The sequence below is a fragment of the Zootoca vivipara genome, chromosome 3 (assembly GCF_965207765.1).
Source record: "Zootoca vivipara chromosome 3, rZooViv2.hap1.1, whole genome shotgun sequence".
NCBI lineage: Eukaryota > Metazoa > Chordata > Lepidosauria > Squamata > Lacertidae > Zootoca > Zootoca vivipara.
The window spans coordinates 113732788-113760646 of NC_142586.1; the positions used below are offsets into that span (position 1 = coordinate 113732788).

The 27859-nt window shown below is 44.4% G+C and overlaps 2 protein-coding genes and 1 long non-coding RNA gene across 14 annotated transcripts in view; 1 reads left to right on the forward strand and 2 right to left on the reverse strand.

The window, feature by feature from the left end:
- LOC148686454 (uncharacterized) overlaps nucleotides 1-27859 on the forward strand; it is a 50033-nt gene that overhangs the window by 2033 nt on the left and 20141 nt on the right. The gene's annotated exons all lie outside the window — the stretch shown is intronic.
- On the reverse strand, nucleotides 507-2707 carry LOC148686455 (uncharacterized). The gene is made up of 2 exons (XR_015949236.1): nucleotides 2425-2707; nucleotides 507-800 (listed from the first exon to the last, which is right to left on the reverse strand). It is a non-coding gene; the product is annotated as an uncharacterized LOC148686455 (long non-coding RNA).
- The window catches only part of LOC132591846 (uncharacterized), a 61760-nt gene continuing 55761 nt past the window's right edge, over nucleotides 21861-27859 (reverse strand). For all 11 annotated transcript variants that reach the window (XR_015949231.1, XR_015949232.1, XR_015949235.1 and 8 more), the window contains 2 exons: nucleotides 25653-25769; nucleotides 21861-22026 (listed from right to left, as the gene is read on the reverse strand). Coding sequence is in view for 6 of the 11 variants with exons in the window: in XM_088666913.1 (XP_088523039.1) it covers nucleotides 21988-22026; nucleotides 25653-25769 (156 nt within the window). In the remaining 5 variants the exon portion in view is untranslated. The remainder of the gene's footprint in view (nucleotides 22027-25652; nucleotides 25770-27859) is intronic.

The window sequence follows — 27859 nt, forward strand, 5'->3', positions numbered from 1 at the left end:
AGCAGTGTGCTTGGGCAAATACCCAGAAATGCACATGTGTGCATGGCAAAAACCCAGAAATATACTTCCGGGTTTGCTGCTCACATATCCTGAAGTTTACATAAGTGGAGGGATACGTAAGCGGAGGTATGACTGTACTAGGTTGGCAGGAGCTGGAACAGAGCGACAAGAGCTCACCCCGTCGCAGGGATTCGAACCACTGACCATCTGATTGGCAAGCCCAAGAGGCTTAGTGGTTTAGACCGCAGCACCACACACGTCCTTATATGAATTTAATCCACTTTGGCTGAAAGGAGGAAAAACTATAGTCATTTTAAAATTCCCCATTATAGTGGAGCACAGAGCTCTGTTTTATGCAGAGCGACTCAGAACCTGAAGCAGAGAAACCACAGTGCAACTCAGAAACAGATCAGAATTTCACAAAATTCAGGTGCAAAGGGAAATATCTGAGATCCATGCACATCCCTAAGTTGTCGGTGAACACATTAAAAACACATTGTCAAACCCACATTTTGAATGTTTATTTGATGAGCTGATGAGTTCGGCTCACTGAGATCGCTGAGACATCTAGCACAAGTCCGGCCTTGACTCGCTTCTCCAAGTGAAGATCTGTCTTAGTTTTCATCAGGAAATCAGGGGTGAACGTTTGTCCTTGCAGAATCGAGTTCTTCAGCAGCAACATCAAGCCTTGCAGCATTTGCGATTTGCACCACAATAGCCACGTATTTGCCCCTCGGGGCACAGAGCAGGGTTTATCACGCAGTAACCCCCCATCTCATCACAGGGTATAAGGTGCACCCCTGCGGAAAATAAACAGATAATTTCAGTGTTTTTATCCATAGTGTGACTTCAGAGTTGTGAGTAGTTTGGACACTAGGCAATGGGAATCCCCATGGTCCTAAACAGTTTTGCCCCCCCCCCACTTCAGTACACTTTTGCTGATTCTGTCTGCAGAACCAGTGGACCTTCGGATGTTATGCTCAAACTCCCATAACCCCCAGTCACCAGGGCCAACTGTCAGGCATGATTAGAATCCAGGCTGGCCTGCCCATGAGGTACACTGAGGCACCTGCCTCAGGCTGCAGAATCAGACTGGGCTGGTGCCCCCAAAGCAATGGCAGGAGGAGGGGCTCCAGAGAGATCTCACAGAGCCCTTTTGATATTTCGTGGAGCGCTGTATGAGATCCCACTTCTGGCACCACTTCTCCGGCAATGGGCAGGTTGGAGGCACAACCACAGGAGCTTCCTAACCCCATCGACCACCAAAGAAGTGGCAGCAGCAATGACTTCTGGGTTCTGGCAATCTGGCTGGAAGCTGGAAGTCACTTCTCCCATGGGAATGGGGGTCCCACTGCCTGAACCCAGAAGGCAACACTGGAGCTATACAAAAAAGGAAAGCCGTATCTCTGATTTAGATGTTTCGCCTAGTGTTCAACTCAGGCATCCCCAGACTTCGGCCCTCCAGATGTTTTGGACTCCAGTTCCCATCTTCCCCGACCACTGGTCCTGTTAGCAAGGGATCATGGGAGTTGTAGGCCAAAACATCTGGAGGGCCGCAGTTTGGGGATGCCTGGTTCAACTGAATCTCTCTAGGTCTAGTCCTTCCCTCTGAGGCAGCAGAAAACAAGCTTTTTCCTTCTTCTATGGGGTAGCCATTAGGCCTTTCATAGAATCATAGAATCATAGAATCGTAGAGTTGGAAGAGACCACAAGGGCCATCCAGTCCAACCCCCTGCCGAGCAGGAAACACCATCAAAGCATTCTTGACATATGCCTGTCAAACCTCTGCTTAAAGACCTCCAAAGAAGGAGACTCCACCACACTCCTTGGTAGCAAATTCCACTGCCTAACAGCTCTTACTGTCCGGAAGTTCTTCCTAATGTTTAGGTGGAATCTTCTTTCTTGTAGTTTGAATCCATTGCTCCGTGTCCGCTTCTCTGGAGCAGCAGAAAACAACCTTTCTCCCTCCTCTATGTGACATCCTTTTATATATTTGAACATGGCTATCATATCACCCCTTAACCTTCTCTTCTCCAGGCTAAACATACCCAGCTCCCTAAGCCGTTCCTCATAAGGCATCGTTTCCAGGCCCTTGACCATTTTGGTTGCCCTCTTCTGGACACGTTCCAGCTTGTAAGGCAGTATCATGTCCGTCCACCTAGTCATCTCTTCTCCAGGCTTGGTTCCTTCAGCCTTTCTTCATAGGCCTTGTTGTCCACACCACTGACCTTCTTTGCTACCTTCCTCTAAAAACATTCCAGTCTTTGTCTAGATCCTTCCTAGAGGATGGCCCCAGCTTCAAACTATATGTGCTTAGAACCACAGAATGTTTATGCATTGCAGCACTGACATAAACAATTAATTTCCACCCCTTAAACAATTAGTTTCCACCCCTTAACTCCCCAGTCTGAGCTGCCCTCTTACCTGTGAAAACTTGGAAGAGCAGAATAACCAGAGAAAAGAAAATGTGGAAGAACTTCATGGCCAAAGTTTTCTCTAAGATCTCAAGACATCTGGCAAGAAGCAGCTTCAAGAGAAAGTGATGGTGGATCTGGATACATATTGAAGATCCCCTCTCTATATAGGAATTTAGAGACAAAGGAATGTTGAAATGACACACTCAAGGCTGTTCACCATGCCGAGTTTGCACAATTCACAACAAAGTTGCCCCAATCCATTTCAACATGGAGTCCACACTGAGAGAGAGCAAGAATTTACCGGTGTGCTCCTTGTCCTGTTTTGATGGAAAGATTGCAACTTGTCCAGCCTGAGGTAGACAAATTACTTAAATAAGTGAGGGAGGGGGCTTGTTATCTTAGCTCTTAGATCACCTTGAGGGAAGGTTAAGGTGTCAGAACATTATTGGAACTTCACTAGACTCCGCTCTCCCTTCCTGTGGTTTCCATCAAGTGGGGCTCAGTACAAACTCCTACGTAACTCCTAAAAAATCATTAATTCACAGCTCATGAATCACCAGTTGCTGAAAACCAAAGAAGCAAAGAAGCTCATGTGCTCAAATCCTGTTTGCGGTTTCCCCCCCAGGCATCTGGTTGGCTGCTGTTGAGAACAGGATGCTAGACTAGATGGGCCACTGGCCTGATCCAGCAGGCTCATATCTTATTTTTCTATAAGCACTGAAGCAGGTTAGAGAGCTGTGATGACATTCACAGTACGGAATGTAAAGCAAAGAGAATGGAAAATAAATATATTCATAGAATCATAGAGTTGGAAGAGACCACAAGGGCCATCAAGTCCAACCCCCTGCCAAGCAGGAAACACCATCAATATATTATACTGCATATTATACTGCAGGCTGCCCATGTTGCCCTATGAAGTGCTCTTGTTCACTGTAAGAGCCAGCCAGCCAGCCAGTCGTGGCCATCTCTCTGATTCCACCCCCCATTCCCAACCAGCCACCCCCGATTTCTGTGTTTGAGTTAGCCAGCCTCCATGGCCATTGAGCATGCCGGTTTCTTGCTGGGATGTTTTGGGCTCCCCTCCATTAGGAGTATTTTATAATGATTTGCCATTCAGTGTGATGGCACCCACAGAACCTCAGAGCATGCACCACATGCTTCCACCCCTTTGCCAAATTTCCTTGGGGTGCACATGGTTGCTATGCCAGATCTCTTTCCTGACATGTATGGAAGAATATAGCTCAATTGTGGAACACATCCATTGCATGCAAAAGGTCCTCAGTCCAATCCCTAACGTGTCCAGGTAAGGGTGGGAAAGACCCCTACTTGAAACCCTTGAGAGCCTCTGCTGGTCATTGTGGGCAATACAGTCATACCATGGAAGTCAAACAGAATCCGTTCCAGAAGTCCGTTTGACTTCCAAAACGTTTGAAAACCAAAGGAAGCTCCTGCAGCCAATCGGAAGCCGCAGAAGCCCCGTTGGACATTTGGCTTCCAAAACTAGTTCACAAACCGGAACTGTCACTTCCTATGAGGATCTCTGGCAGGCAAGCAGCCTGATAAGCAGCAAAGACTCTTCGTCAATGTTACTTAGGTTTATTTAAAAGAAAAAAACACATCCAGAGCATGGCGTTCTGTGTGCTCTCCAGGGCCGTCTTAAGCATACTCGGCGCCCTGGTGCGAAGATCCCTTCGGCACACACACACACACGCCATTTCCCAGAGGTGAACAGTTGACCTTGTACAGAGCGCACGGGTTGAGTACCACCGCCAAAGGCGGCGGCGGGAGCCACGTGGGGCTCGGCGGGGATGTCTTTGTGGCCTTGCGCCGCTGGGCGAGCTGCTGGGCGAGGCTCTAGCGGCGCCCGACAGCTCGGCGGTGCCCGTGGCCTCACTGCCGGCGTGGGGCGTCTCACTCGTGGGACTCTACTGCGGCACCGGCAGCAGCGCAGCTGGCCGCCTTTTACGCGCGCTTCCAGCTGGCCCAAGGCAAAGCCGGAGCCGGAACGGCGCCAGACTAGGCAGCAGCTGCAGCAAGCGACAAGTGCTGGAAGGTGGGCGCTGCAGGGCGGAAAAGGGAGGCCGCCACGCAGCTCCCCCACTTGCTGGGGAGCCCCTCTGCGCCCCTCAGCGCCCAGGTGGCCTGGCACCCCGCGCCACTAGAATCAATGGGCGAGCTGGCCCTGGTGCTCTCATTAACCTTAGTTGCTCAGTCTGACTGATTGTCCCTCCCCCAACAGGAAGAACGCGAAATCCCGCCTTTCGTCTCCTTCCTTTCCATTGCTCTTTGAACATCTTCAATCTCGTCATTTGAGGACTGCAAGGCTGGCCTAGCTCTCCCCAAAAGACTCAGCCTCCGATACAGTTTGGCTGACTTCCAACTCTTCCTCTCCTCGGGAGCTAACAATGTCTTGCCTAGGAAGGAGACAGCCTGGGCTGTCTTCTCTAAACTCTAAACTCCCCGCACCCTTCAGTTCTCAGCTGAAGAGTCAGCTCCTTGCTCAATTTCTGAGGCCGACACATCCGCTGCGCTCGGGGGCGGGGAGGCACGTTCCTGACACTTACGGGTTTGCGGTGCTCGGGAGCCAAACTGTTCGGGAACTAACCTGTCCCAAAACCAAAGTATGACTGTATTGAGCTTTTCTATTCTAATAATAAGGCAGCTTCCATGCCCCATGCAACCTGAGAAGAGGAGGAAAGGGCATTGCTGCAATCAGGATGGCTGTATTTTGCAGCTCAGAACACTTCACCTTTCACCTGATGGTGTGAACACATGGACCTATCAACCTCCGGGTGCATTGGGTGATTTAATGATAACCCCTTTAGTTGGCCCAGCTTGCAGCAAGGGTCAAGGTGGAGTTTTATGGCCTGCATTTTAAAGACTGGTCAGGTAACATGCCAGCCATGCAGGCAGAGTGTGCTCTGTGTTGCAGGAAGAGTCTTGCAAGTGTGCAGGAATGTCCATTCAGCCACAAGATGTCGGTGGGTCTGCTAATTTTCTGTTGAGAAAGGAAGGAAACATCTGCCACCAATGCAGTAAAAATCCACTACTTTGAAAGACAGTAGATGGGCTCCAGCTTCTGACACTACGGGGCAGCTTATGGATAGGGAAGCTATGGGTCTTCGAGATACTGCTGAACTATTTATTGGGGTGCACATAAGCTCTATGTGGGGACTGAATAATGAGGCGCATTAGGGTAATTCAGAGGTCTCAGCCCTTCAGTTTGATGCGTGATATCAAGAACTCCACGAGTCAATTGCACACCTGAATACTGTGTCTAGTTCTGGGCGCCACAATTTAAGAAGGATGTTGATAAGCTGGAACGTGTGCAGAGGATGGCAACTAGAATGATCAAGGGTCTAGAAGCCAAGCCTTATGAGGAACTCTTGAACGAGCTGGAATTTTTAGCCTGGAAAAAGGAGACTGAGAGGAGTTATGGTAGCCATCTTCACATATTCAAAGGGCTGTCACATTGTGGATGGAGCAAGCTTGTTTCCTCCTGCTCTGAAAGGCAGGAATTGAATCAATGGTTTCAAGTTGCAAGAAATGAGGTTCTGATTAGATATAAGGAAAAACAAAGGTAAACAGGAGATTTTTATGTGTGTTCCTACTATGGGATCCATTCAGTTTGGGGACTCAGAATGCTTTAATTCTGAGTGTATGTCTTTTCCGCCAGGCTATTGTAAAAACCAAAAACCACCAAGTTCCCCAAACCTTGAAGTCTCCCCACCCCTGCTGTAAATAGGTAGTGTATATAGCCTTTTCTGGATAGATTTGATCCCTCTATAAAGGATCAGGTGCACAACCTGGGGATTGTTTTGGATCCAGCTCAGTCAGTGGAGGCAGAAGCTAAGGGTGATGTACCAGCTCTGGTCCTTTTTTGAGGAGCTAGCCTGGCTATAATGACGCACACTCTAGGTATCTCCTGGTCAGACTACTGCTATGTGTTAAACATGGGCTGCCTTTGAAGGCTGTTTGAAGACTGAAATGTCAGCTGGTCAGAAATGCAGCTGCGAATTTTCTAAGCAGAGCAAAAGTCACCAGGAGCTTGAGAAACTTCAGACCTGAGCAGGGAGCACCAGGAACATTCCACAGTATCCTTGGGACCAAATCGTATCTTGCAACGAATACTTCAGCTGCTTATTTATGACATGCATTTAATGAGTGGAATGCACCGCTTTAAACAATTTCTGCCTTAGCATATACCGAGCACTCTTTATTTCCCCCATGTCAGTTTCTCTTATCCACGGTCACACATCTGCGTCTAACTTTTTGCAGCACTTTTGCTTATCGCCACATTTAAATGGAAGTATTGTGTTGCTGGGGCAGTGTGCACTCTTATGGACGCAAAAGCCTCTCATCCTCTTACAATCCTTGCTGCCTGAAAGAAATAGAGAACCAAATGGTTAGTGAGGTCTCCTCCTGGAAGGTTAAATGGAAAAACACCATGCTCATATGATTGACCCTAGGTCTATTCAGCTCAGAAGCAGCGGGGAAAGATTCCGGCAGCTTAGCCAGGGAGGGAGGGAGATTCCCAAGCAGCAAAGTGAGATGTTTCTTTTTGCGATCAAGCAACAAGTTCCATGTGGCTTGGCTCCTGCTTTTGCTATGCTAAGACGAGAGCCAGAGCCCCAGGTGGCAGCAGTAGGGGTGGGGGCCAGACACCCACAGGAAAAAAATGTGAGTGCCCAGGCCCCCAAGGCCCCCTGGTGCCTATGAATCAGGGGGTCCTCTCCCCCTTCAGAAAAGCATTTCCCGATTGTCCTTTTCTCGTAGCTTATATGTTAACTTTGCCAGTTCTGCGTAACCCATCAATTTTTCTTCCCATTGTTCTTTCGTTGGTAGTTCTTCCTTCCATTTCTGTGCTAATAAAACTCTTCCCGCCGTTGTAGTATAAGAGTTTTATTAGCAAAAGGATGGAAGCAAGAAGAACTACCAACGAAAGAAGAATGGCAGGAAAAATTGATGGGTTACGCAGAGCTGGCAAAGTTAACATATAAGCTATGAGAAAAGGACAAACGGGATTTCAAGGCAGAATGGGAGCTATTTACAAACTATTTGAAAAACCAACAAAGAGACTTGGGAGTCACTGGCAGGGTCTGAATAAACATTAAACAATTTTTCTTTATATTAGTAAAATAGGAACATATATTGGAGTGGTATGTATAGTGTTAAGGATAATATTAACAGAGAAACCAGGAAAGGGAACTGAGGGAAGTCCAGGGGGGGAGGGAAAGGGGGTAAAATGGATGTAAAATGGATAAATTGTTTGGTTTTGGTCTTTGTTTCTTTCAATAAAAAATAATTATTATTTTTTAAAAAAGAATTCAGGGCACCTGCCTTTCTGTACAACCTGGCTCATTGTTTCCCTTCTGCTAAATCTCCAGTTTCACTGCCTAACATGAAGTGCATTTGTCTTTGGCCGCTCTGCAAGGCCAACTGATAGGCAGCTCGGGCTCATGCCTTGCAAATCAGGCAGGCAGGAAGCTATTTACTCTGGAGTAAAGTGGGGGCATTTCTCATCCTGCGCCCTCAGCACCATCAGTGGCAAGGACTTCAAAAACTGCCTGCACCCCTGGTGAGTGGGGATTTGCAATATATTGGCTGGTCAGAAATTACGAAACCGTTATCGCAATCTGGACTTCAAACTGATTTCGGACGATGTATTATACATCGCTCAGCCCTCTGATCCCACTCACTGCCATTTTTGCCCCCACCCACCCACTAATGAAATATTATTTAGCAGCAATTGATCCTGGTGTGGGTGAACTTGCACACCTAGCTTCCCAATTCCAAGCATTGCTGCAACTTTTCAAGTTGTGTGTGGAGTAAGGCATGTGGAGCTCAGTGGGGTTTGGGCACAGTGGCAGGATTGTCAGATGGGCAAGACTGGCAACATAAGGCCTTTTGAGGATTATGCATGACGGGCAAAGAATGTACAAAATACAGTCATTACTAGACCTGCAGGGGGGTTGAATATATTGACCAGGGATTTTGCACAATTCCCTCTTTGTAGAAAGAGTTCATGTACATTGTCCACGAGACGTGGTGACTGTGGACAATGGCTGGTTATTGTACAAATTAACCACTCAATTTACATTCCCCTAAACATTGCATATACAGTATATGTGTTATACTGTGTTTTTGGACTTTAGACCAGATGAAAAACTTCAGGCAGCACAGTTTCAAAGTTCTAAGAACTATTTTATTGTTTCTGTTAGACAAAAGCAATATGGTACAGTGAGAATAAGGCTTCTCTACTTGCACCAAAAACCATGTGCATGTACAGAGTGTTATATACTATTTCCAAACAGCAAAACTCAGCCCATCCCCCCCCTTTGCAGTATTTCTTTACCCAATCAGAAAAGTGTCTGACTTATTAATTTCAAGCTACAAAGCCCTTTGCCTACTCCACTAGGTGGTGCTGAATAACTATTATTGCATCTAAGTAATTGGGTATTTCCCCAATGTAGATGCCCGCCCACTTTGCATTCATAGCTAGTTTTAGACATTCTGTGGTTTAGCACGTCTAGTTTCAGGTCGGCTACGGGAATTTCCAACCGTTAGCACAACAGGTGTTTTAGCTTGTGTGCAACGAGAACTTTGCATGCTTGCTTGAGCAGCATATTCTAAAAATTGCATTTACAGACAAGATGAGAGGTGCATCAGACAAAATGGAGTTTTACAGTTTTATAGCCTTTGATCAAGAGGTCAGGGGTGGTCAAATGCCACATATGGATCTAACCAAGATATGCTCATTGAAGGTTAACAAACAGAAGTTGTCCTGGTTTCTGATTTGATCCCAGAATTTCCCACTTTTCCTTGAGACATCCCTATTTTCATCAGATAAATGTTGGACGGTATGGAGCTATGTGACACCCAAGCAAACAAGATAAGTAACTATACAATCTTCAGAAGACATCTGAAGGCAGCTCTGTATAGGGAAGTTTTAAAAAATGTTTTATTGGCGTTTTTATATATGTAGGAAGCCACCCAGAGTGGCTGAGGCAACCCCATCGAATGAGCAGGGTATGGCCAGGGGGTTGGACTAGCTGACTCTTCTAATTCTACCATTCTATGATTCATATACTTATTATAAGTATTGAATAGGGAGTCCCTCTGTGTGTGTGTGTGTGTGTGTGTGTGTGTGTGTGTGATATATATATATATATATATATATATATATATATATATATATATATATTGAAGAGAGTTATCGATCACTCACTTGCTCAACATCCCTTTTGCACTTAATCAATCTGAGCAACTTTTCTTCTTTTTTTGTATATAATTTTTCTGTTTCACAATTTAAAATACAGTGGTGCCTCGCTAGACGAATTTAATTCGTTCCACGGGTCTTTTCTAATAACGAAAAAATTCGTCTAGCGAATCCCATAGGAATGCATTGAAATTTTTTTTATTTATTTTTTTGCCCATGTTGTTGTTGTTTAGTCGTTTAGTCGTGTCCGACTCTTCGTGACCCCATGGACCATAGCACGCCAGGCACTCCTGTCTTGCACTGCCTCCCGCAGTTTGGTCAAACTCATGTTCGTAGCTTCGAGAACACTGTCCAACCATCTTGTCCTCTGTCGTCCCCTTCTTTTGCCCATAGGAACGCATTAATTGAATTTCAATGCATTCCTATGGGAAACCGCGATTCACTAGACGAAAATGAATTCGTCTAGCGAGGCAACCTCCGCTAGACAAAACCTTTCGTTAAGCAAAAATTTCGTTAAGCAGGGCATTTGTTAAGCGAGGCACCACTGTACTCATTTTTACGTTCTTAAGATATGAATTACTTCCCTTCTTCTCTTTCCATATTTTCTCTGCATATTTTACATAAACTATACCATTCAGTATTCAGTTATTACATCCATCATAACTTATTTACACTGCTGAATTTATCTGAATGCTGCCAGCGTTTTCAAATGTACACAATTCCCCCCCCCATATACCCAATAAACATTTTCCTATCTTCTTTAAACAAATGTTCTTCTTTGGTTGGGAACTCACTCATTTTGCATTTAGGGGCTAACAAGACACGGGCCGTAGTAGTGGGATACATAAATAACCTTTGTTGACACCTGAGAATTTCAGTCTGAATTATCCGAAATTGAAAGGACTGTGGTTTTTCGGGGAAAGTACTTTAAAAATATTTTAAATTCATTATGGATCATTTCCCAATACGCTTACCCTTTTACAAGTCTACTGTGTATGAAAGACTTTTAAAAATCTGAGGCTCTTTTCTTTTTTCTTTTTTTACCTTTTTCAGCCTGGCTTGCCAGGGCCAGGAACAGCAAAGGAAGAAGAAAAAGGGAGAGAAATCTCATGTCTGAAGCTCCCTCTGATAACTTGAGGCTGCTGCAGAAGGGACGCTGATCTAAGGCAAATCGGTGATGAATCAAGCTGAGAAGTTCCAGTTATTTATACAAGTGTGGGACCATCGAAATAAAGGTCTCTGCTTTGTAGAGGGGCACCTGCAAGGCGTAGGCAATCACTATCCTTTAGATCATCCCCAGCATCAATCTTCTGCCCACCCTTTCCCCTAAATTAAATGAACCTAGTTAATTCCCCTAAATTAAATGAACCTTGTTAATTCCCCTATATTAAATGAACCTAGTTAATTGTGCAGAATATTCCTCGTAGGAGTTGCCTGGTACACCTCAAACTGTCTGTACTAACTTGTCCTATCATTATCTCTCCTGTAATCTTTCAAAATTGCCTTTCATCCTCCGGCTGTTTGAAAAAGAGAATGAAAGACCGTGTGTGATATCCAGCAAAATTTTTGCCTCGGTAGATTCAAAATTCTTGCTAAATAATACACAAATTTTGGATTTGGAGGGGTGGAATAATCAATTTAATTGGCATTCTTAATTGGCATATAATAAAGTAGTGGTAAATAGGGATTTCCTAGATCATATAATTAGAGGAGCATTGTATAAAGTTTGGGCAAATTATAAGTGGCTTCTGGAACCAAAAACACCCTGGTGGGTTTCACCCTTTGAGGTGATAGGATTAAAAAAGTGAACATGGAGAAAGATAGACCAACATACCAGCAAATAATAACAAAAGAGCAAGGCGAGTTAGAATTAAAATCGTATGAGGAAATTAAGGATTTGTGTAGCAGTTGGCTACAGTATTACCAAATAACGAATCTTTTCAAAGAAGATAAGATTGGCTTTGAACTCGGTAGCTCGAAGTGGCAAAGTGAATTAGAACGACCCAATAAAAATACTATATCAAGAATTTATGAATTACTATTAGAATGGGAATTGAAAGAAGAAGTAATCAAAGAAATAACAACCAAGTGGTTGCAAGATCTAGGTAAACAAATCTATTTAGAAAGGTGGGAACAGCCATGGTGTTACGATATTAATTTCACTGCCTGTTATGCTCTGAGGAAGAACATCATGAAGATGTGTTACCGCTGGTATCTCACACCTGTAAAATTGGCAAAGATTAATAAAAAAATATTCACATTTATGTTGGAAATGTAAAGAGGAGGTTAGCACATTATATCATATGTGGTGGGGGTGTAAAAAAATCAAACAATTCTGGACAAAAATTCATGAGGAATTTTAAAAAATGTTTAAAAGAACAATACATAAAAAACCAGAAGCATACCTATTGGGGCTGGTAACAGAAGATATTCCTGTTCCGATCCCCTCCTCCCCCTCTGCAATCGCAGGGGCGGGTGGAGGGAAAGCTGGCTTTCCCTCCACCCGCCCCACAGCCAGCCAGGGAGAAGGGACGTCTCCCTTCTCCCTGGCTGGCTGTGGGGCGGGCAGAGGGAAATCCAGCCAAATGCTTTGCGCGGCTCTGGGGCTTTCTTTCCACCCGCCCCACAGCCAGCCAAGGAGAAGAGAGACGGCACCGGGCGGCAGCGGGCAGAGGGGCAGGCTGGCCAGCGGCCCTGCTTCGGGGGGGCAACTGCCCCCTCCTGCCCCCCCTGCCTACGCCCATGGAAGTGTACATGGAAAAAATGGAAATGTAAGCTAATCAAGCATGAACACATAAGGGTTAAGCTCACAAGGAGGAAAATATTGTACAGGAAGGGAAAGTATTTCAAATATAATTCATATAACACAACAGAAAATTTATAGGTAAGATTAAATGAGATCGTATATCGGTGAGGGAAGTCAGGAGGGGGAGGGTAAATATCAGGAGAGGAGGGGATAAAGGATTGGGCTGATATGATTGAATGAAAGGATTTTTGATTCTGATTTACCAAGGATTGTATTTTACTTGGGAATATCCTGATATTATACTATTCTATGTGTTTTGTTTATTTTGTATTGTCATTTTGGGATATTTTGCTATGTTTTGTAAAAACAAAAATTTAATAAAGAGTTGAACTGTAGAAAAAATAAAAAAAATCTTGCCTGGGTAGGAAGAAATGGGGAGCAGAGTGGAACAAAAGGAGACCTGATTCATTTTTATTTTCTGCAGGGAGGGGGACACTTTGTGCATCTGCATCTAATCGCGCCCCCTTCCAAAATTTATTTATTGGTGTGTGCTTTTCTGTTTGTAAATCTACCAAAGAATAAGATAGAATAAAATCAGAATTAAAGTCCTCCCCCCCCCCCGGATGGTAGAAGGCATGTGTGCTGCGTCCCATTGTTCTTCTGATAGGAAATGTTCTGCATGGGCAGAATGGCAGGCAGAGATCAAGAAGAGTTGGGGGGGACTGAAAAAGGTCCCCAATTTCATATGAGGAATGCTGGAGGGTGTACTGCTGCCAGAATTTCAAAATTTGGGGCAGGAGACCTGAGGATCCCCCACTCCATTGCTGTAAAGGTAAATGTAATGGGACCCCTGGCCATTAGGTCCAGCCGTGACCGACTCTGGGGTTGCAGCGCTCATCTTGCGTTATTGGCCAAGGGACCCGGCGTACAGCTGTGGCCATCATGACAAAGCTGCTTCTGGCGAACCAGAGCAGCTCACGGAAACACCGTTTACCTTCCCGCCAGAGCGATACCTATTTATCTACTTGCACTTTGACGTGCTTTCGAGCTCCATTGCTGTAGGAGGTGCAAAGAGTGGGAAATCTTTCAGGAATATCTAGAGCAACATTACAATATTAAACATTTCCTTGTAGAAATAATGTGAATCTTGCAGAACAAAGAAAAAAAATTAAATTGGATGAAAAGAGCGATTACAACTCAGAAAGTTGATCTGTGTGTTAAAAAAGAAAAAACAAGGACACAAAGATTATATGCGGAAGTCGATCGTGTTTGTTTAAAGTTATGTCTTTTGTTGGTTGGTTGGTTTATTTACTCTTATTATCTTTGCTTTTTTAAAACTATCTTTTCTCCTGTATCATTTTCTTTGGCATTTTCTATTTTCTTTCACGGTCTTTATGATGAATTGCGGTTTTCTGGAAAAATGGCAAATGAGAAAAAGTAAAATATAAATCTGTTTTTATTTATATATTACATATATATATAATTATAATTTATACAGATGGACAGGCATGGAAAAGAAAGTCCTAATTTGACTGGAGCTCTGGAAAGGAGGCAGCCTTGGCTATCTTCTCGAAACTCAGACAGACAGTTCTCAGCTGAAGAGTCGGCTTCTTGCTCAATTTCTAAGGCCGACTCTTCCGCTGCGCTCGGGGGCGGGGAGGCACGTTCCTGACACTTACGGGTTTGCGGTGCTCGGGAGCCAAACTGTTCGGGAACTAACCTGTTCCAAAACCAAAGTATGACTGTATTGAGCTTTTCAATTCTAATAATAAGGCAGCTTCCATGCCCCATGCAACCTGAGAAGAGGAGGAAAGGGCATTGCTGCAACTGCCCTGGTTGGCCTGGAAAATCAGGATGGCTGTATTTTGCAGCTCAGAACACTTCACCTTTCACCTGCTGGTGGACCTATCAACCTCCGGGTGCATTGGGTGATTTAATGATAACCCCTTTAGTTGGCCCAGCTTGCAGCAAGGGTCAAGGTGGAGTTTTATGGCCTGCATTTTAAAGACTGGTCAGGTAACATGCCAGCCACGCAGGCAGAGTGTGCTCTGTGTTGCAGGAAGAGTCTTGCAAGTGTGCAGGAATGTCCATTCAGCCACAAAATGTCGGTGGGTCTGCTAATTTTCTGATGAGAAAGGAAGGAAACATCTGCCACCAATGCAGTAAAAATCCACTGCTTTGAAAGACAGTAGATGGGCTCCAGCTTCTGACACTACGGGGCAGCTCATGGATAAGGAAGCTATGGGTCTTCGAGATACTGCTGAACTATTTATTGGGGTGCACATAGGTTCTTTGTGGGGACTGAATAATGAGGCGCATTAGGGTAATTCAGAGGTCTCAGCCCTTCAGTTTGATGTGTGATGTCAAGAACTCCACGAGTCTTTAGTTTCTTTAGAACTAAAGAAAATGCTGAAATATTCTTTCAAAGAAAAACCCTGAGACTTTTCATCTAGGTATGCTAGGAGATGATATTAAGCCCAAAGATAGATGTCTAATAAGGTATGCCATGGCAGCAGCCAGACTCCTGATAGCAAAAGATTGGAAATCCAAAAAAAATACCGAATAAAGAAGATTGGCAACATAAATTATTAAGTTATCATATTTTGGCAATAAGGTACAAAGAAATTAAAGGAGTAAAACCAGAAGAAAGTGGGGATAATTGGAAATTGTTTATAGATTATATTAAAAGTCAGGTGGAAAAGCCAGATCTTCTACCAGAAATTGTTCTAACAATTTAGACATGGAAAAAAGGAAATACAGAGGAAGAAATGCAAGAGAGATAATTAATAACTATAAAATTTACAGTATGCTGTTAAATACAGAAGTTATAGAGTAGCACGGTGTAGGCTGAGAAGTAAAGGGGGTAAAGGGGGGTTCGGGAAATGGGCGTTCGGGGGGAAACTGAGAAAGGATTATGAGTCAAAATATAACATGTATGGGGGAATCTTTGTAACATTTTGTTTGATTTTATTCTTGTAAATGTTTTTGATATTCAATAAAGATTATTATTTCAAAAAAAGAACTCCACAAGTCAATTGCACACCTGGAATACTGTGTCCAGTTCTGAGCGCCACAATTTAAGAAGGATGTTGATAAGCTGGAAGGTGTGCAGAGGAGGGCAACTAGAATGATCAAGGGTCTAGAAGCCAAGCCTTATGAGGAACTCTTGAAGGAGCTGGAAATGTTTAGCCTGAAAAAGGAGACTGAGAGGAGTTATGATAGCCCTCTTCACATATTTGAAGGGCTGTCACATGGTGGATGGAGCAAGCTTGTTAACTCCTGCTCTGAAAGGCAGGAATTGAATCAATGGTTTCAAGTTGCAGGAAATGAGGTTCTGATTAGACATAAGGAAAAACTATTTGACATTAAGAGGTGTTCAGCTGTGTAACAGTCTCCCTTGCGAGGTGGTGGAGTCTCCTTCCCTGGAGGATTTTAAGCAAAGGTTGGATGGCCATCTGTCATGGGTGCTTTAGCTTAGATTCCTGCATTGCAGGGGGTTGAAATAGATGACCCTTGGGTCCCTTCCAACTCTAAGATGCTATGATTCTATGATTGTATGTTTTAAGGTCTCTGCCACTAAGCTGTGGCCCTGTTGGATGAGAAATTAATGGAATGCTAGCCTGCTCTTTCTCTTAGACCTTTCATTGGCTTTTGACACTGTGCACCCTGTGTGGTATTCAATGCTAGTCCTACTCAGAGTGGACCCATTGAAGCTGAAAGGTAAGACTAACCTAGGCCCATTAACTTCCATGAGTCTGCTAAGATTAGGACATGGTTGAATACAACCCTATATTGCTATTGCCTCTGAGTGGGTTCTTAGTACGAAGTTCAATTCCTACCTGAGAGACCAGGAAGTGGTGTTGGAGCTCCTGGCTGACCCTGTGGCATTTATGCTGCAGGGTCCTGTAAGATGCCTGTCTCACATGGATTTCAACATCCAGGGCAGGGCATACCACTAGGCAGAATGAGGCCAACCTGGTAGATCTCTGGATGGTTTGCAGTACGGTTTCAGATTCCTAACTTTTTAGCAAGAGGAGCAACAAAATGACACTCCTCTCCTAATTATGTTGTTGTTGTTGTTTAGTCGTTTAGTCGTGTCCGACTCTTCGTGACCCCATGGACCATAGCATGCCAGGCACTCCTGTATTGCACTGCCTCCCGCAGTTTGGTCAAACTCATGTTGGTAGCTTTGAGAGCACTGTCCAACCATCTCGTCCTCTGTCGTCCCCTTCTCCTAGTGCCCTCAATCTTTCCCAACATCAGGGTCTTTTCCAGGGAGTCTTCTCTTCTCATGATGTGGCCAAAGTATTGGAGCCTCAGCTTCACGATCTGTCCTTCCAGTGAGCACTCAGGGCTGATTTCCTTCAGAATTGATAGGTTTGATCTTCTTGCAGTCCATGGGACTCTCAAGAGTCTCCTCCAGCACCATAATTCAAAAGCATCAATTCTTCGGCGATCAGCCTTCTTTATGGTCCAGCTCTCACTTCCATACATCACTACTGGGAAAACCATAGCTTTAACTATACGGACCTTTGTAGGCAAGGTGATGTCTCTGCTTTTTAAGATGCTGTCTAGATTTGTCATTGCTTTTCTCCCAAGAAGCAGGCGTCTTTTAATTTCGTGACTGCTGTCACCGTCTGCAGTGATCAAGGAGCCCAAGAAAGTAAAATCTCTCACTGCCTCCATTTCTTCCCCTTCTATTTGCCAGGAGGTGATGGGACCAGTGGCCATGATCTTGGTTTTTTTGATGTTGAGCTTCAGACCATATTTTGCGCTCTCCTCTTTCACCCTCATTAAAAGGTTATTTAATTCCTCCTCACTTTCTGCCATCAAGGTTGTGTCATCTGCATACCTGAGGTTATTGATATTTCTTCCGGCAATCTTAATTCCGGTTTGGGATTCATCTAGTCCAGCCTTTCGCATGATGAATTCTGCATATAAGTTAAATAAGCAGGGAGAGAATATACAACCTTGTCGTACTCCTTTCCCAATTTTGAACCAATAAGTTGTTCCATATCCAGTTCTAACTGTAGCTTCTTGTCCCACATAGAGATTTCTCAGGAGACAAATGAGGTGATCAGTCACTCCCATTTCTTTAAGAACTTGCCATAGTTTGCTGTGATCGACATAGTCAAAGGCTTTTGCATAGTCAATGAAGCAGAAGTAGACATTTTTCTGGAACTCTCTAGCTTTCTCCATAATCCAGCGCATGTTTGCTATTTGGTCTCTGGTTCCTCTGCCCCTACGAAATCCAGCTTGCACTTCTGGGAGTTCTCGGTCCACATACTGCCTAAGCCTGCCTTGTAGAATTTTAAGCATAACCTTGCTAGCGTGTGAAATGAGCGCAATTGTGCGGTAGTTGGAGCATTCTTTGGCACTGCCCTTCTTTGGAATTGGGATGTAGACTGATCTTCTCCAATCCTCTGGCCATTGCTGAGTTTTCCAAACTTGCTGGCATATTGGGTGTAGCACCTTAACAGCATCATCTTTTAAAATTTTAAATAGTTCAGCTGGAATATCATCACTTCCACTGGCCTTGTTATTAGCAGTGCTTTCTAAGACCCATTTGACTTTACTCTCCAAGATGTCTGGCTCAAGGTCAGCAACCACACTACCTGGGGTGTACGAGACCTCCATATCTTTCTGGTATAATTCCTCTGTGTATTCTTGCCACCTCTTCTTGATGTCTTCTGCTTCTGTTAGGTCCTTACCACTTTTGTTCTTTATTATGGTAATCTTTGTACGAAATGTTCCTTTCATATCTCCAATTTTCTTGAACAGATCTCTGGTTTTCCCCATTCTATTGTTTTCCTCTAATTCTTTGCATTGCTCAATTAAGAAGACCCTCTTGTCTCTCCTTGCTGTTTTTTGGAAATCTGCATTCAGTTTCCTGTATCTTTCCCTATCTCCCTTGCATTTTGCTTGCCTCCTCTCCTCCGCTATTTGTAAGGCCTCGTTGGACAGCCATTTTGCTTTCTTGCATTTCCTTTTCCTTGGGATGGTTTTCGTTGCTGCCTCCTGTATAATGTTACGAGCCTCCATCCATAGTTCCTCAGGCACTCTGTCCACCAAATCTAAATCCTTAAACCTGTTCCTCACTTCCACTGTTTATTCATAAGGGATTTGATTTAGATTGTATCTTACTGGCCCAGTGGTTTTTCCTACTTTCTTCAGTTTAATAATTAGTTCTCCTAATTATACTGCTCAGATTAAGAAAGCAGAGTGGGTAGGTAAACAGGAGGGTTTTTTGTGTAGGAAGACTATGGGAGCCATTCAGTTTTTGGACTCAGAATGCTTTAATTCTGAATGTATGTCTTTTCCGCCAGGCTATTGTAAAAAAACCAAAAACCACCAAGTTCCCCAAAGCCTGAAGTCTCCTCACCCCTGCTGTAAATAGGTAGTATATCTAGCCAAGACAGTGGAGTTCAACCTTTTCTGGATAGATTTGACCCCTCTATAAAGGATCATGTGCACAACCTGGGGATCTTTTTGGAACCAGCTCGGTCACTGGAAGCAGAAGCTAAGGGTGATGTACCAGCTCTGGTCCTTTTTTGAGGAGCTAGCCTGGCTATAATGACGCACACTCTAGGTATCTCCTGGTCAGACTACTGCTTTGTGTTAAACATGGGCTGCCTTTGAAGGCTGTTTGAAGACTGAAATGTCAGCTGGTCAGAAATGCAGCTGCGAATTTTCTAAGCAGAGCAAAAGTCACCAGGAGCTTGAGAAACTTCAGACCTGAGCAGGGAGCACCAGGAACATTCAACAGTATCCTTGAGACCGAATCGTATCTTGCAATGAATACTTCAGCTGCTTATTTATGACATGCATTTAATGAGTGGAATGCACCGCTTTAAACAATTTCTGCCTTAGCATATACCGAGCACTCTTTATTTCTCCCATGTCAGTTTCTCTTATCCACGGTTACACCCCTGCGTCTAACCTTTTGCAGCACTTTTCCCCGTTACAATTAATCGGAATTATTGTGAAGCTGGGGCAGTGTGAACTCTTAGGGATGCATAAGCCTCCCATCCTGTCACAAGCCTTGATGTCTGAAAGAAATAGAGAACCAAATGGTTAGTGAGGTCTCCTCCTGGAAGGTTAAATGGAAAAACGCCATGCTCATATGATTGACCCTAGGGCTATTCAGCTCAGAAGCAGCGGGGAAAGATTCTGGCAGCTTAGCCAGGGAGGGAGGGAGATTCCCAAGCAGCAAAGTGAGATGTTTCTTTTTGTGATCAAGCAACAAGTTCCATGTGGCTTGGCTCCTGCTTTTGCTATGCTAAGACGAGAGCCAGAGCCCCGGGTGGCAGCAGTAGGGGTGGGGGCCAGACACCCACAGGAAAAAAATGTGGGTGCCCAGGCCCCCAAGGCCCCCTGGTGCCTATGAATCAGGGGGTCCTCTCCCCCTTCAGAAATGCATTTCCCAATTGTCCTTTTCTCGTAGCTTATATGTTAACTTTGCCAGTTCTGCGTAACCCATCAATTTTTCTTCCCATTGTTCTTTCCTTGGTAGTTCTTCTTTCTTCTATTCTTGTGCTAATAAAACTCTTATACTACAACAGTGGCAAAAGTTTTTTTAGCAAAAGGGGGGGTTGTACAGTATATATTGACCAGGAATTGTGCACAATTTCCTCTTCATAGAAGGTGTACATGTACATTGTCCATGAAACATGGTGACTGTGCACAATGACTGGTTATTGTCCAAATTAACCACTCAACATAAAAAAAAACCACAAGATCATGGCCACTGGTCCCATCACCTCCTGGCAAGTAGAAGGGGAAGAAATGGAGGCAGTGAGAGATTTTACTTTGCTGGGCTCCATGATCACTGCAGATGGTGACAGCAGTCACAAAATTAAAAGACGCCTGCTTCTTGGGAGAATAGCGATGAGAAACCTAGACACCATCTTTAAAAGCAGAGACATCACCTTGCCGACAAAGATCTGTATAGTTAAAGCTATGGTTTTCCCAGTAGTGATGTATGGAAGTGAGAGCTGGACCATAAAGAAGGCTGATCGCCGAAGAATTGATGCTTTTGAATTATAGTGCTGGAGGAGACTCTTGAGAGTCCCATGGACTGCAGGAAGATCAAACCTATCAATTCTGAAGGAAATCAGCCCTGAGTGCTCACTGGAAGGACAGATCGTGAAGCTGAGGCTCCAATACTTTGGCCACATCATGAGAAGAGAAGACTCCCTGAAAAGGACCCTGATGTTGGGAAAGATTGAGGGCACAAGGAGAAGGGGACGACAGAGGACGAGATGGTTGGACAGTGTTCTCGAAGCTACCAACATGAGTCTGACCAAACTGCGGGAGGCGGTGCAAGACAGGAGTGCTTGGCGTGCTATGGTCCATGGGGTCACGAAGAGTCGGACACGACTAAACGACTAAACAACAACAAAGTTAATTGTGCGGAATATTCCTCGTAGGAGTTGCCTGGTACACCTCAAACTGTCTGTACTAACTTGACCTATCATTATCTCTCCTGTAACCTTTCAAAATTGCCTTTCATCCTCCGGCTGTTTGAAAAAGAGAAGGTAAGACCGTAGGTGATATCCAGCAAAATTCATGCCTGGGTAGGAAGAAATGGGGAGCAAAGTGGAGCACAAGGAGACCTGATTTATTTTTATTTTCTGTGGGGGGAGGGGGTATTTGTGCATCTGCATCTAATCAAGCCCCTTTCTAAAATTTATTTATTGGTGTGTGTTTGTCTGTTTGTAAATCTACCAAAGAATAAAATAGAATAAAATCAGGATTAAAGTCCCCCCCCCCCCGATGGTAGAAGGCATGTGTGCTGTGTCCCATTGCTCTTCTGATATGAAATGTTCTGCACGAGGAGAATGGCAGGCAGAGATCGAGAAGAGTCGGGGGGGCCGAAAAAGGTCCCCAAATTCATCTGAGGAATGTTGGAGGGTGTGCTGCTGCCAGAATTTCAAAATTTGGGGTAGGAGACCTCAGGATCCCCCACTCCATTGCTGTAAAGGTAAAGGTAAAGAATGCTTGCAGGCAATGCGTCCTTTTGGTTTCAGATGGCACATGGGTAAAAAGTAAAGGACCCCTGACCATTAGGTCCAGTCGTGACTGACTCTGGGGTTGCGGCGCTCATCTCACGTTATTGGCCGAGGGAACCGGCATACAGCTTCCAGGTCCTGTGACCAGCATGACAAAGCCGCTTCTGGCGAACCAGAGCAGCGCACGGAAATGCTGTTTACCTTCCCGCCAGAGCGGTCCCTATTTATCTACTTGCACTTTGACGTGCTTTCGAGCTCCATTGCTGTAGGAGGTGCAAAGGGTGCAAAGAGAGTGGGAAATCTTTCACGAATATCTAGAGCAACATTACAATATTAAACATCTCCTGGTAGAGATAATGTGAATCTTGCAGAACAAAGAAAAATATTTTTTAAATTGGATGAAAATAGCGATTACAACTCAGAAAGTTAATCCGTGTGTTACAAAAGAAATAACAAGGACGCAAAGATTATATGCGGAAGTTGATCGTGTTTATTTAAAGTTATGTCTTTTGTTGATTGGTTTGTTTATTTATTCTTATTATCTTTGCTTTTTAAAAACTTTCTTTTCTTCTGTATCATTTTCTTTGGCATTTTCTATTTTCTTTCATGGTCTTTATGATGAATTGCGGTTTCCTGGAAAAATGGCAAATGAGAAAAAGTAAAATATAAATCTGTTTTTATTTATATATTACATATATATAATAATAATTTATACAGATGGACAAGCATGGAGAAGAAAGTCCTAATTTGACTGAAGCTCTGGTCAACAGCATCATTTTTTGATAGAACGGTCATATTCAGAGGGATCTTATTTATCTACTATATTTTTATCTCTTTTGCCAAAAATTAACATCAAAAACAAAATAACGGTCCACAAGGACTTAAAGATAATAATTTTTAAACAGGAAGAGAAAAGAGCTCCCGATGTTAGGCTTATAACAGGCATCCCCAAACTCGACCCTCCAGATGTTTTAGGACTACAACTCCCATCATCCCTAGCTAACAACACCAGTGGTCAGGGATGATGTGAACTGTGGTCCCTAAACACCTGGAGGGCCGAGTTTGGGGATGCCTGGCTTATAATAAGAAAGCATGAAAGAAAAATCTCTTTTCAAATAAATAACACAATTAAAAATGAACAGCTGGATTGTTTAAGAGGGCCCCACATATATTAAGCAAAATAGAAACATTGTCAGCCCAACCCTGCTGGAAGAAGACGAGGGGCGCGCCATTCCCGGATTCTGCCTCGGACTAGCAGACATGTTTCTACACACCCATTCCACTGTAAATAGACTGCACTAAATAAAACTGTCTAAAGACAAGAATGTGGAGCGTCGTTACTCTAGAGTAGTCGCAACAACAGCCTCTGACAGAATGGTAGTGTTTGGAGGTACCTACCTACCTACCTTACTTGCTTGCTTGCTTGCTTGCTTACCGTACTTACCAGCTCACCTGCCTTGGGAAACTTGTACTCCCAAGCAGGGTCACCCAAGGCGGTAATGTAAAAGGGAAAGAGCTAGGCAAAGAGTGATCCAAGAAGTCTTCAATGGCAGAACAGGAGGATGATAACAAGCAGTATGTTACAACTTCTGTGAAGGCAGATGAAGGCTGCAGCAGATAAGAATCTGCTGGTTCGTCTTGACTACTCATGGCATTGGAACAGAGCCTTACTGTTAAGATTGTGCGTTGGTCAGCGTGCACTGATCTACACACATTATACAAATTCACGCACAGGCATCTTCCAAAAACCCATCCCAAACCCCCAAAGTCCCATGGTGATCGGCAAATGATAACGGGGGCAGGATCATGAAATCTGGAAGCCCCTAGTCATGCCTAGCACATGGGCAGTGGATACAGATTCAGTCGTTCTGACTCAAGGAACAAGGCAGTTGAGCAGCTCAGCAGCTGTATCCATGACTGAGCAGCCCTTTTTAGGATCCACTCTGCTCACCCCAAAAAGGGTGAGGGGCTGGAAAATATGCCCTAAACATAGTCTGCCTCCCTTTTCCCAACTGGATTACCATGCCCAGTGGGGTCACAACCCAGTGGACGTAAAAGACAATTGAACTTTGGAACATGGAATATATGGAATAAATCAGAACACACACAAAAATAATACTTCCAGTAGCACCTTAGAGACCAACTAAGTTTGTCATTGGTATGAGCTTATATATAGTGAGAGGGTGGGGAGAGGGGTATTACTCAGAAGGGTGGTGGGAATGGGTGTTTGACAGCTAGGTGTGGAAACTGGTTGATGACTGTTAACGACTACAATTGGTCCTACAGTTGATGACAGTCGTTAATAGTCATCAACCAGTTTCCACACCTATCCGTCAAACACCGTTCTGAGTAATACCCCTCCCCACCCTCTCACTATACGGCACAGGTGTCAAACACAAGGCCCGGGGGCCAAATCCGGCCCGCCAGACCTCGTCATGTGGCCTGCCGAGCGCCCCAGCCAGCGCGCCCCAGCAAGCGCGCCCCAGCAGCGGGACCTTGCTGCTGAAGCGCCGCGCCAACAAAGCGCCAACAAACAGCTGGGGCCGGGGGGTGGGGGTAGAAAGGCGGCCGGAGCAGCGCCGCACGGAGAGTCCCGAGCCTCTGCGATGCAGCAGTGCTCTGTAGCACTTTGAATCCTCCTCCTCCTGCCATGGCTCGGCGCCTGGAAACGGCTGCTGCTGCTGAAGCACAGACAAAGCACCCAGCAGCGCCGCGTGGAGGAGGATTCAAAGTGCTACAGAGCACTGCTGCGTCCCAGAGGCTCAGGACTCCGCACGGCGCTGCCGGGCACCGACCCGGCAAGCCGCCTCCTCCTCCTCTTGCCTCACCTCCTCCTCCTCCTGCCGCGGCCCAGCCTCACGAACGTGCAACTCTGAGGCTTTACGCACTTCTCCTAAAACGGACACCCGCTGCCTCATGCTGCACAGGAAATGCTTTTTGCCCCTGGGTCCCTTTGCGCTCTTTTCTGGCGCTGAATCAAGGCGGCGACCCCCCCTTCCCTTTCTTTCTTCCTCTCTCTCGTTCTTATTCTTTCTTTCCCTCTCCTTCCTTCCTTATCTCTGTCTTCTCTCTTTCTTTTTCTTTCCTTCTTTATTCCTTCTTTCCTACTCTTCTTTCTCTCACCTCTTTCCTTCCTCTCTCCCCCCTGCTCCCTCTTTCCTTCCTTCCTTCCTTCCTTCCTTCCTTCCTTCCTTCCTTCCTTCCTTCTGTCCTTCCCATCTTTCTTCCTCTCCCTCATTCTTATTCTTTCTTTCCCTCTACTTCCTTCCTTCTTTCTCCCTTTCCGTCTTCTCTCCCTCTTTCGTTTTCTTTCCTTCTTTATTCCCTTCCTTATTTCCTACTCTTCTTTCTCTCCCCTCTTTCCTTCCTTCCTCTCTCCCTCCCACTCCCTCTTTTCTTCCTTCCTTCCTTCCTTCCTTCCTTCCTTCCTCCCTCCCTCCCTCCCTCCCTCCCTCCCTCCCTCCCTCCCTTCCCCCTCCTCAGAAACATAGGATGCTGCTTTATACTTCTGGCCCTTAAACCCTGGAACCAGGAGAGCAGCTCCAGTGAGTCAACCTCAGCCAGTCCCTTTGGTGAAGGGTGGTGGCTCACTGGCAGAACATCTGTCCTGCATGCAGAAGGACCCCAACATCTCCAGGTACTAGTAGCTCTGCAAAGGTCCTGCATGAAACCCTAGCGAGCCTCCACCACCCAGTGCAGTTACCAAAAATCATTTTTTCAATAAATTGTACAATAATTGTACATTTGAATATCTACTTGCCATTATTCTATGTTTCTGCTTTCAGAGCTAGTTATTACTTACATTATTACAAAAAACAGTCATAATTGAATGCAGTGACAATAATTTATGATAATAAAGAGTGGACACATAGTCCTACAGATACAACCGGCCCTTTGAGGGTGACCAAACTGCTGATGCGGCCCCGATTAATTTGAGTTTGACACCCCTGCTATACGGTATATAAGGGTCTGGAGACTTCTGAAGAAGTGTATCTGAAGAAGTGTGCATGCACACGAAAGCTCATACCAATGACAAACTTAGTTGGTCTCTAAGGTGCTACTGGAAGGATTTGCTGCTGCTGCTGCTGCTGCTGTTGTTCTGTTTTATTAAGTGATTGATCACTATTTCCTTTAGCACAAGCACAGCCCTGCTTCTGCTTCCTCCAGTGAAGATGTAGAGTATCGATCAGGAAATGAAGACTGAAAATGAGCAAACATTCACACGTGAGTGGGACTACCAACTGATGGGTGTCACTTACTATTACAGCAGCGTGCATTAGGGCCACAGGAGGCCCATGGATTCTCACCAAAGGTACATTCCAGGGTGACTGGGGCCTGGCAAAATCCTCCCCTTTGTCGACACACCCCAGATTTTCCTGCGCAAAAGAGAGGGAAACAAATTGTCATTATTGGAGAGAACTCCTTGTGCAACACAGAAACATTAATTTGACGGCCATTCTGTTTTGAACATTGGAATAGCACTTTCAAGTATGAGAGCCTGAGATCCTAGACTAGGAAATAGGAGACCAGCCTTCCAATCACATCATGAAGCTCCTTGGATAGCCTTGGGCCAGTCATTCACTCTCGGCCATCACAGCTGCCAAGTTATCCCTTTTTTAAAGGGATTTTCCCTTATGCTGAATAGGCTTCCTCGCGAGAAAAGGGAAAACTTGGCAGCTATGTCGGCCATATCTGCCTCGCGGGGATGTTGTGGGGATTAAATTAGGAAGAACAGCCAGCTTGAGCTCCATGGAGAAAAAGGTGGGATATAAATGCAATGAATGAATGAATATGCAAAGCCTTTTATAACAGCAAGTTGGTATTATTGTGCCGAAGGGGAGATTGAGGCTGAGAGTGAAAGCATGGTTTGCCTAAGGCCAGCTGGTGAGCTCATGGTGGAGTCTCACTTATTTAGGTTGTCAGGTATGGAATGCCCTGATTAGAGTGATGGGGCAACTTAGTCATTCATTCATTCATTCATTCATTTACTGTCTGTATTTTTATCTCTTTTGCAAAACAAAACAAAAAACCCCAAGTTTTCAGAGGCTTACTGCTCACCTGCCTTGGCAGGCGCTCAAGTCGGTCGTTTGCCTTCTTAAAACCTGGATTCACAATTGGCCACAGACAAGAATGGATCTAGTGCATTATTTCTCATCTGCAGCCTAAGACTGCAACTGCTTTTTATTATTTTATTATAATTTCAAAATTTCCACAAAAACATGAAAAAGATATTCATTGGATATTCTTAGACTGAGATAATTGTTACCATGTACATAATAAAATTGATTAGAAATCTAAGATTAATATATAAATACAAATAAATAATATATAAATACAAATATATTCATACACACACACATACACACAAATACAAAGGGGGAAAGAAAAGGGAAAGATGGACAAGAGAAAAGGGGGAGGAGAAGAAAATAAAAAGATTTTTAAAAACCAAGGGGAAATGACAAAACTGGGGGGGGGGGGTTATTAAAAATAAAAATACCTATCCATCCATTAGCAATGTTTAGCAAGTTCAAACCAGTACTAGGGTATTTTGTACACAAAATACTTCGTATTGGATTAAATCCCTTATCAATTTGTTGATTTGTTGACTTCCATCTATCTCCGCGGTTTCGGTTCAACTATTACTATTTCTAACCTATATTTAATTATTTGTACACATCTTGGGACAAAAAAGAAATATTTTTCTGTATTCAAAATTAATCTAGACATAGCCAAGTGTTATTATTGGAACCATATTTTATCAAATAATTTTTTAAACATCCCCATTATTTTGTAACATTATCTACCATTTCATTTTTATCAACTCTGTTATTTTAGTGAATTCCAGGTACTCACATAATTTTAATTGCCATTCCTCTCTTGTTGGTTGCTTTTTAATGAGCTATTCATTTCTCAAATATGCAGCAATAAGTTTCACCATGTTTAGCTTCTTAGTATTCCTTGGTGGTGGTGGCACCCCTGGTTCAGGTCCTTTGGGACCATAAGGTTTCTAGCTCCTATTCTGCTGTATTTTATGGTGTATTCTTGCACTTCAGGTGAGATCTGGTGAGTGCAGGATGAAGCAGGACACTTTGTTGCCAAATTACATTTGTGTTCTTAGTTGCACCATCAGTCTGCTGGCTAAGCTTCATAAGGGTTGCCTAAGGAAAGTCACCACTTAAAATTTTGAAGAGTTAGATTAGAGCCGCCAATTTGTGGCACTGTGGTCTAAACCACTGAGCCTTTTGGGCTTGCCTATTGATAGGTCGGCAGTTTGAATCCCCACAACAGAGTGAGCTCCCATTGCTGGGTCCCAGCTCCTGACAACCTAGCAGTTTGAAAGCACTCCAGTGAGAATAGATAAATAGGTACCACTGTGGCATCACGGTGTTCTGTTGCACCAGAAGTGGTTTAGTCATGCTGGCCACATGACCTGGAAAGCTGTCTGTGGACAAGCGCCAGCTTCCTT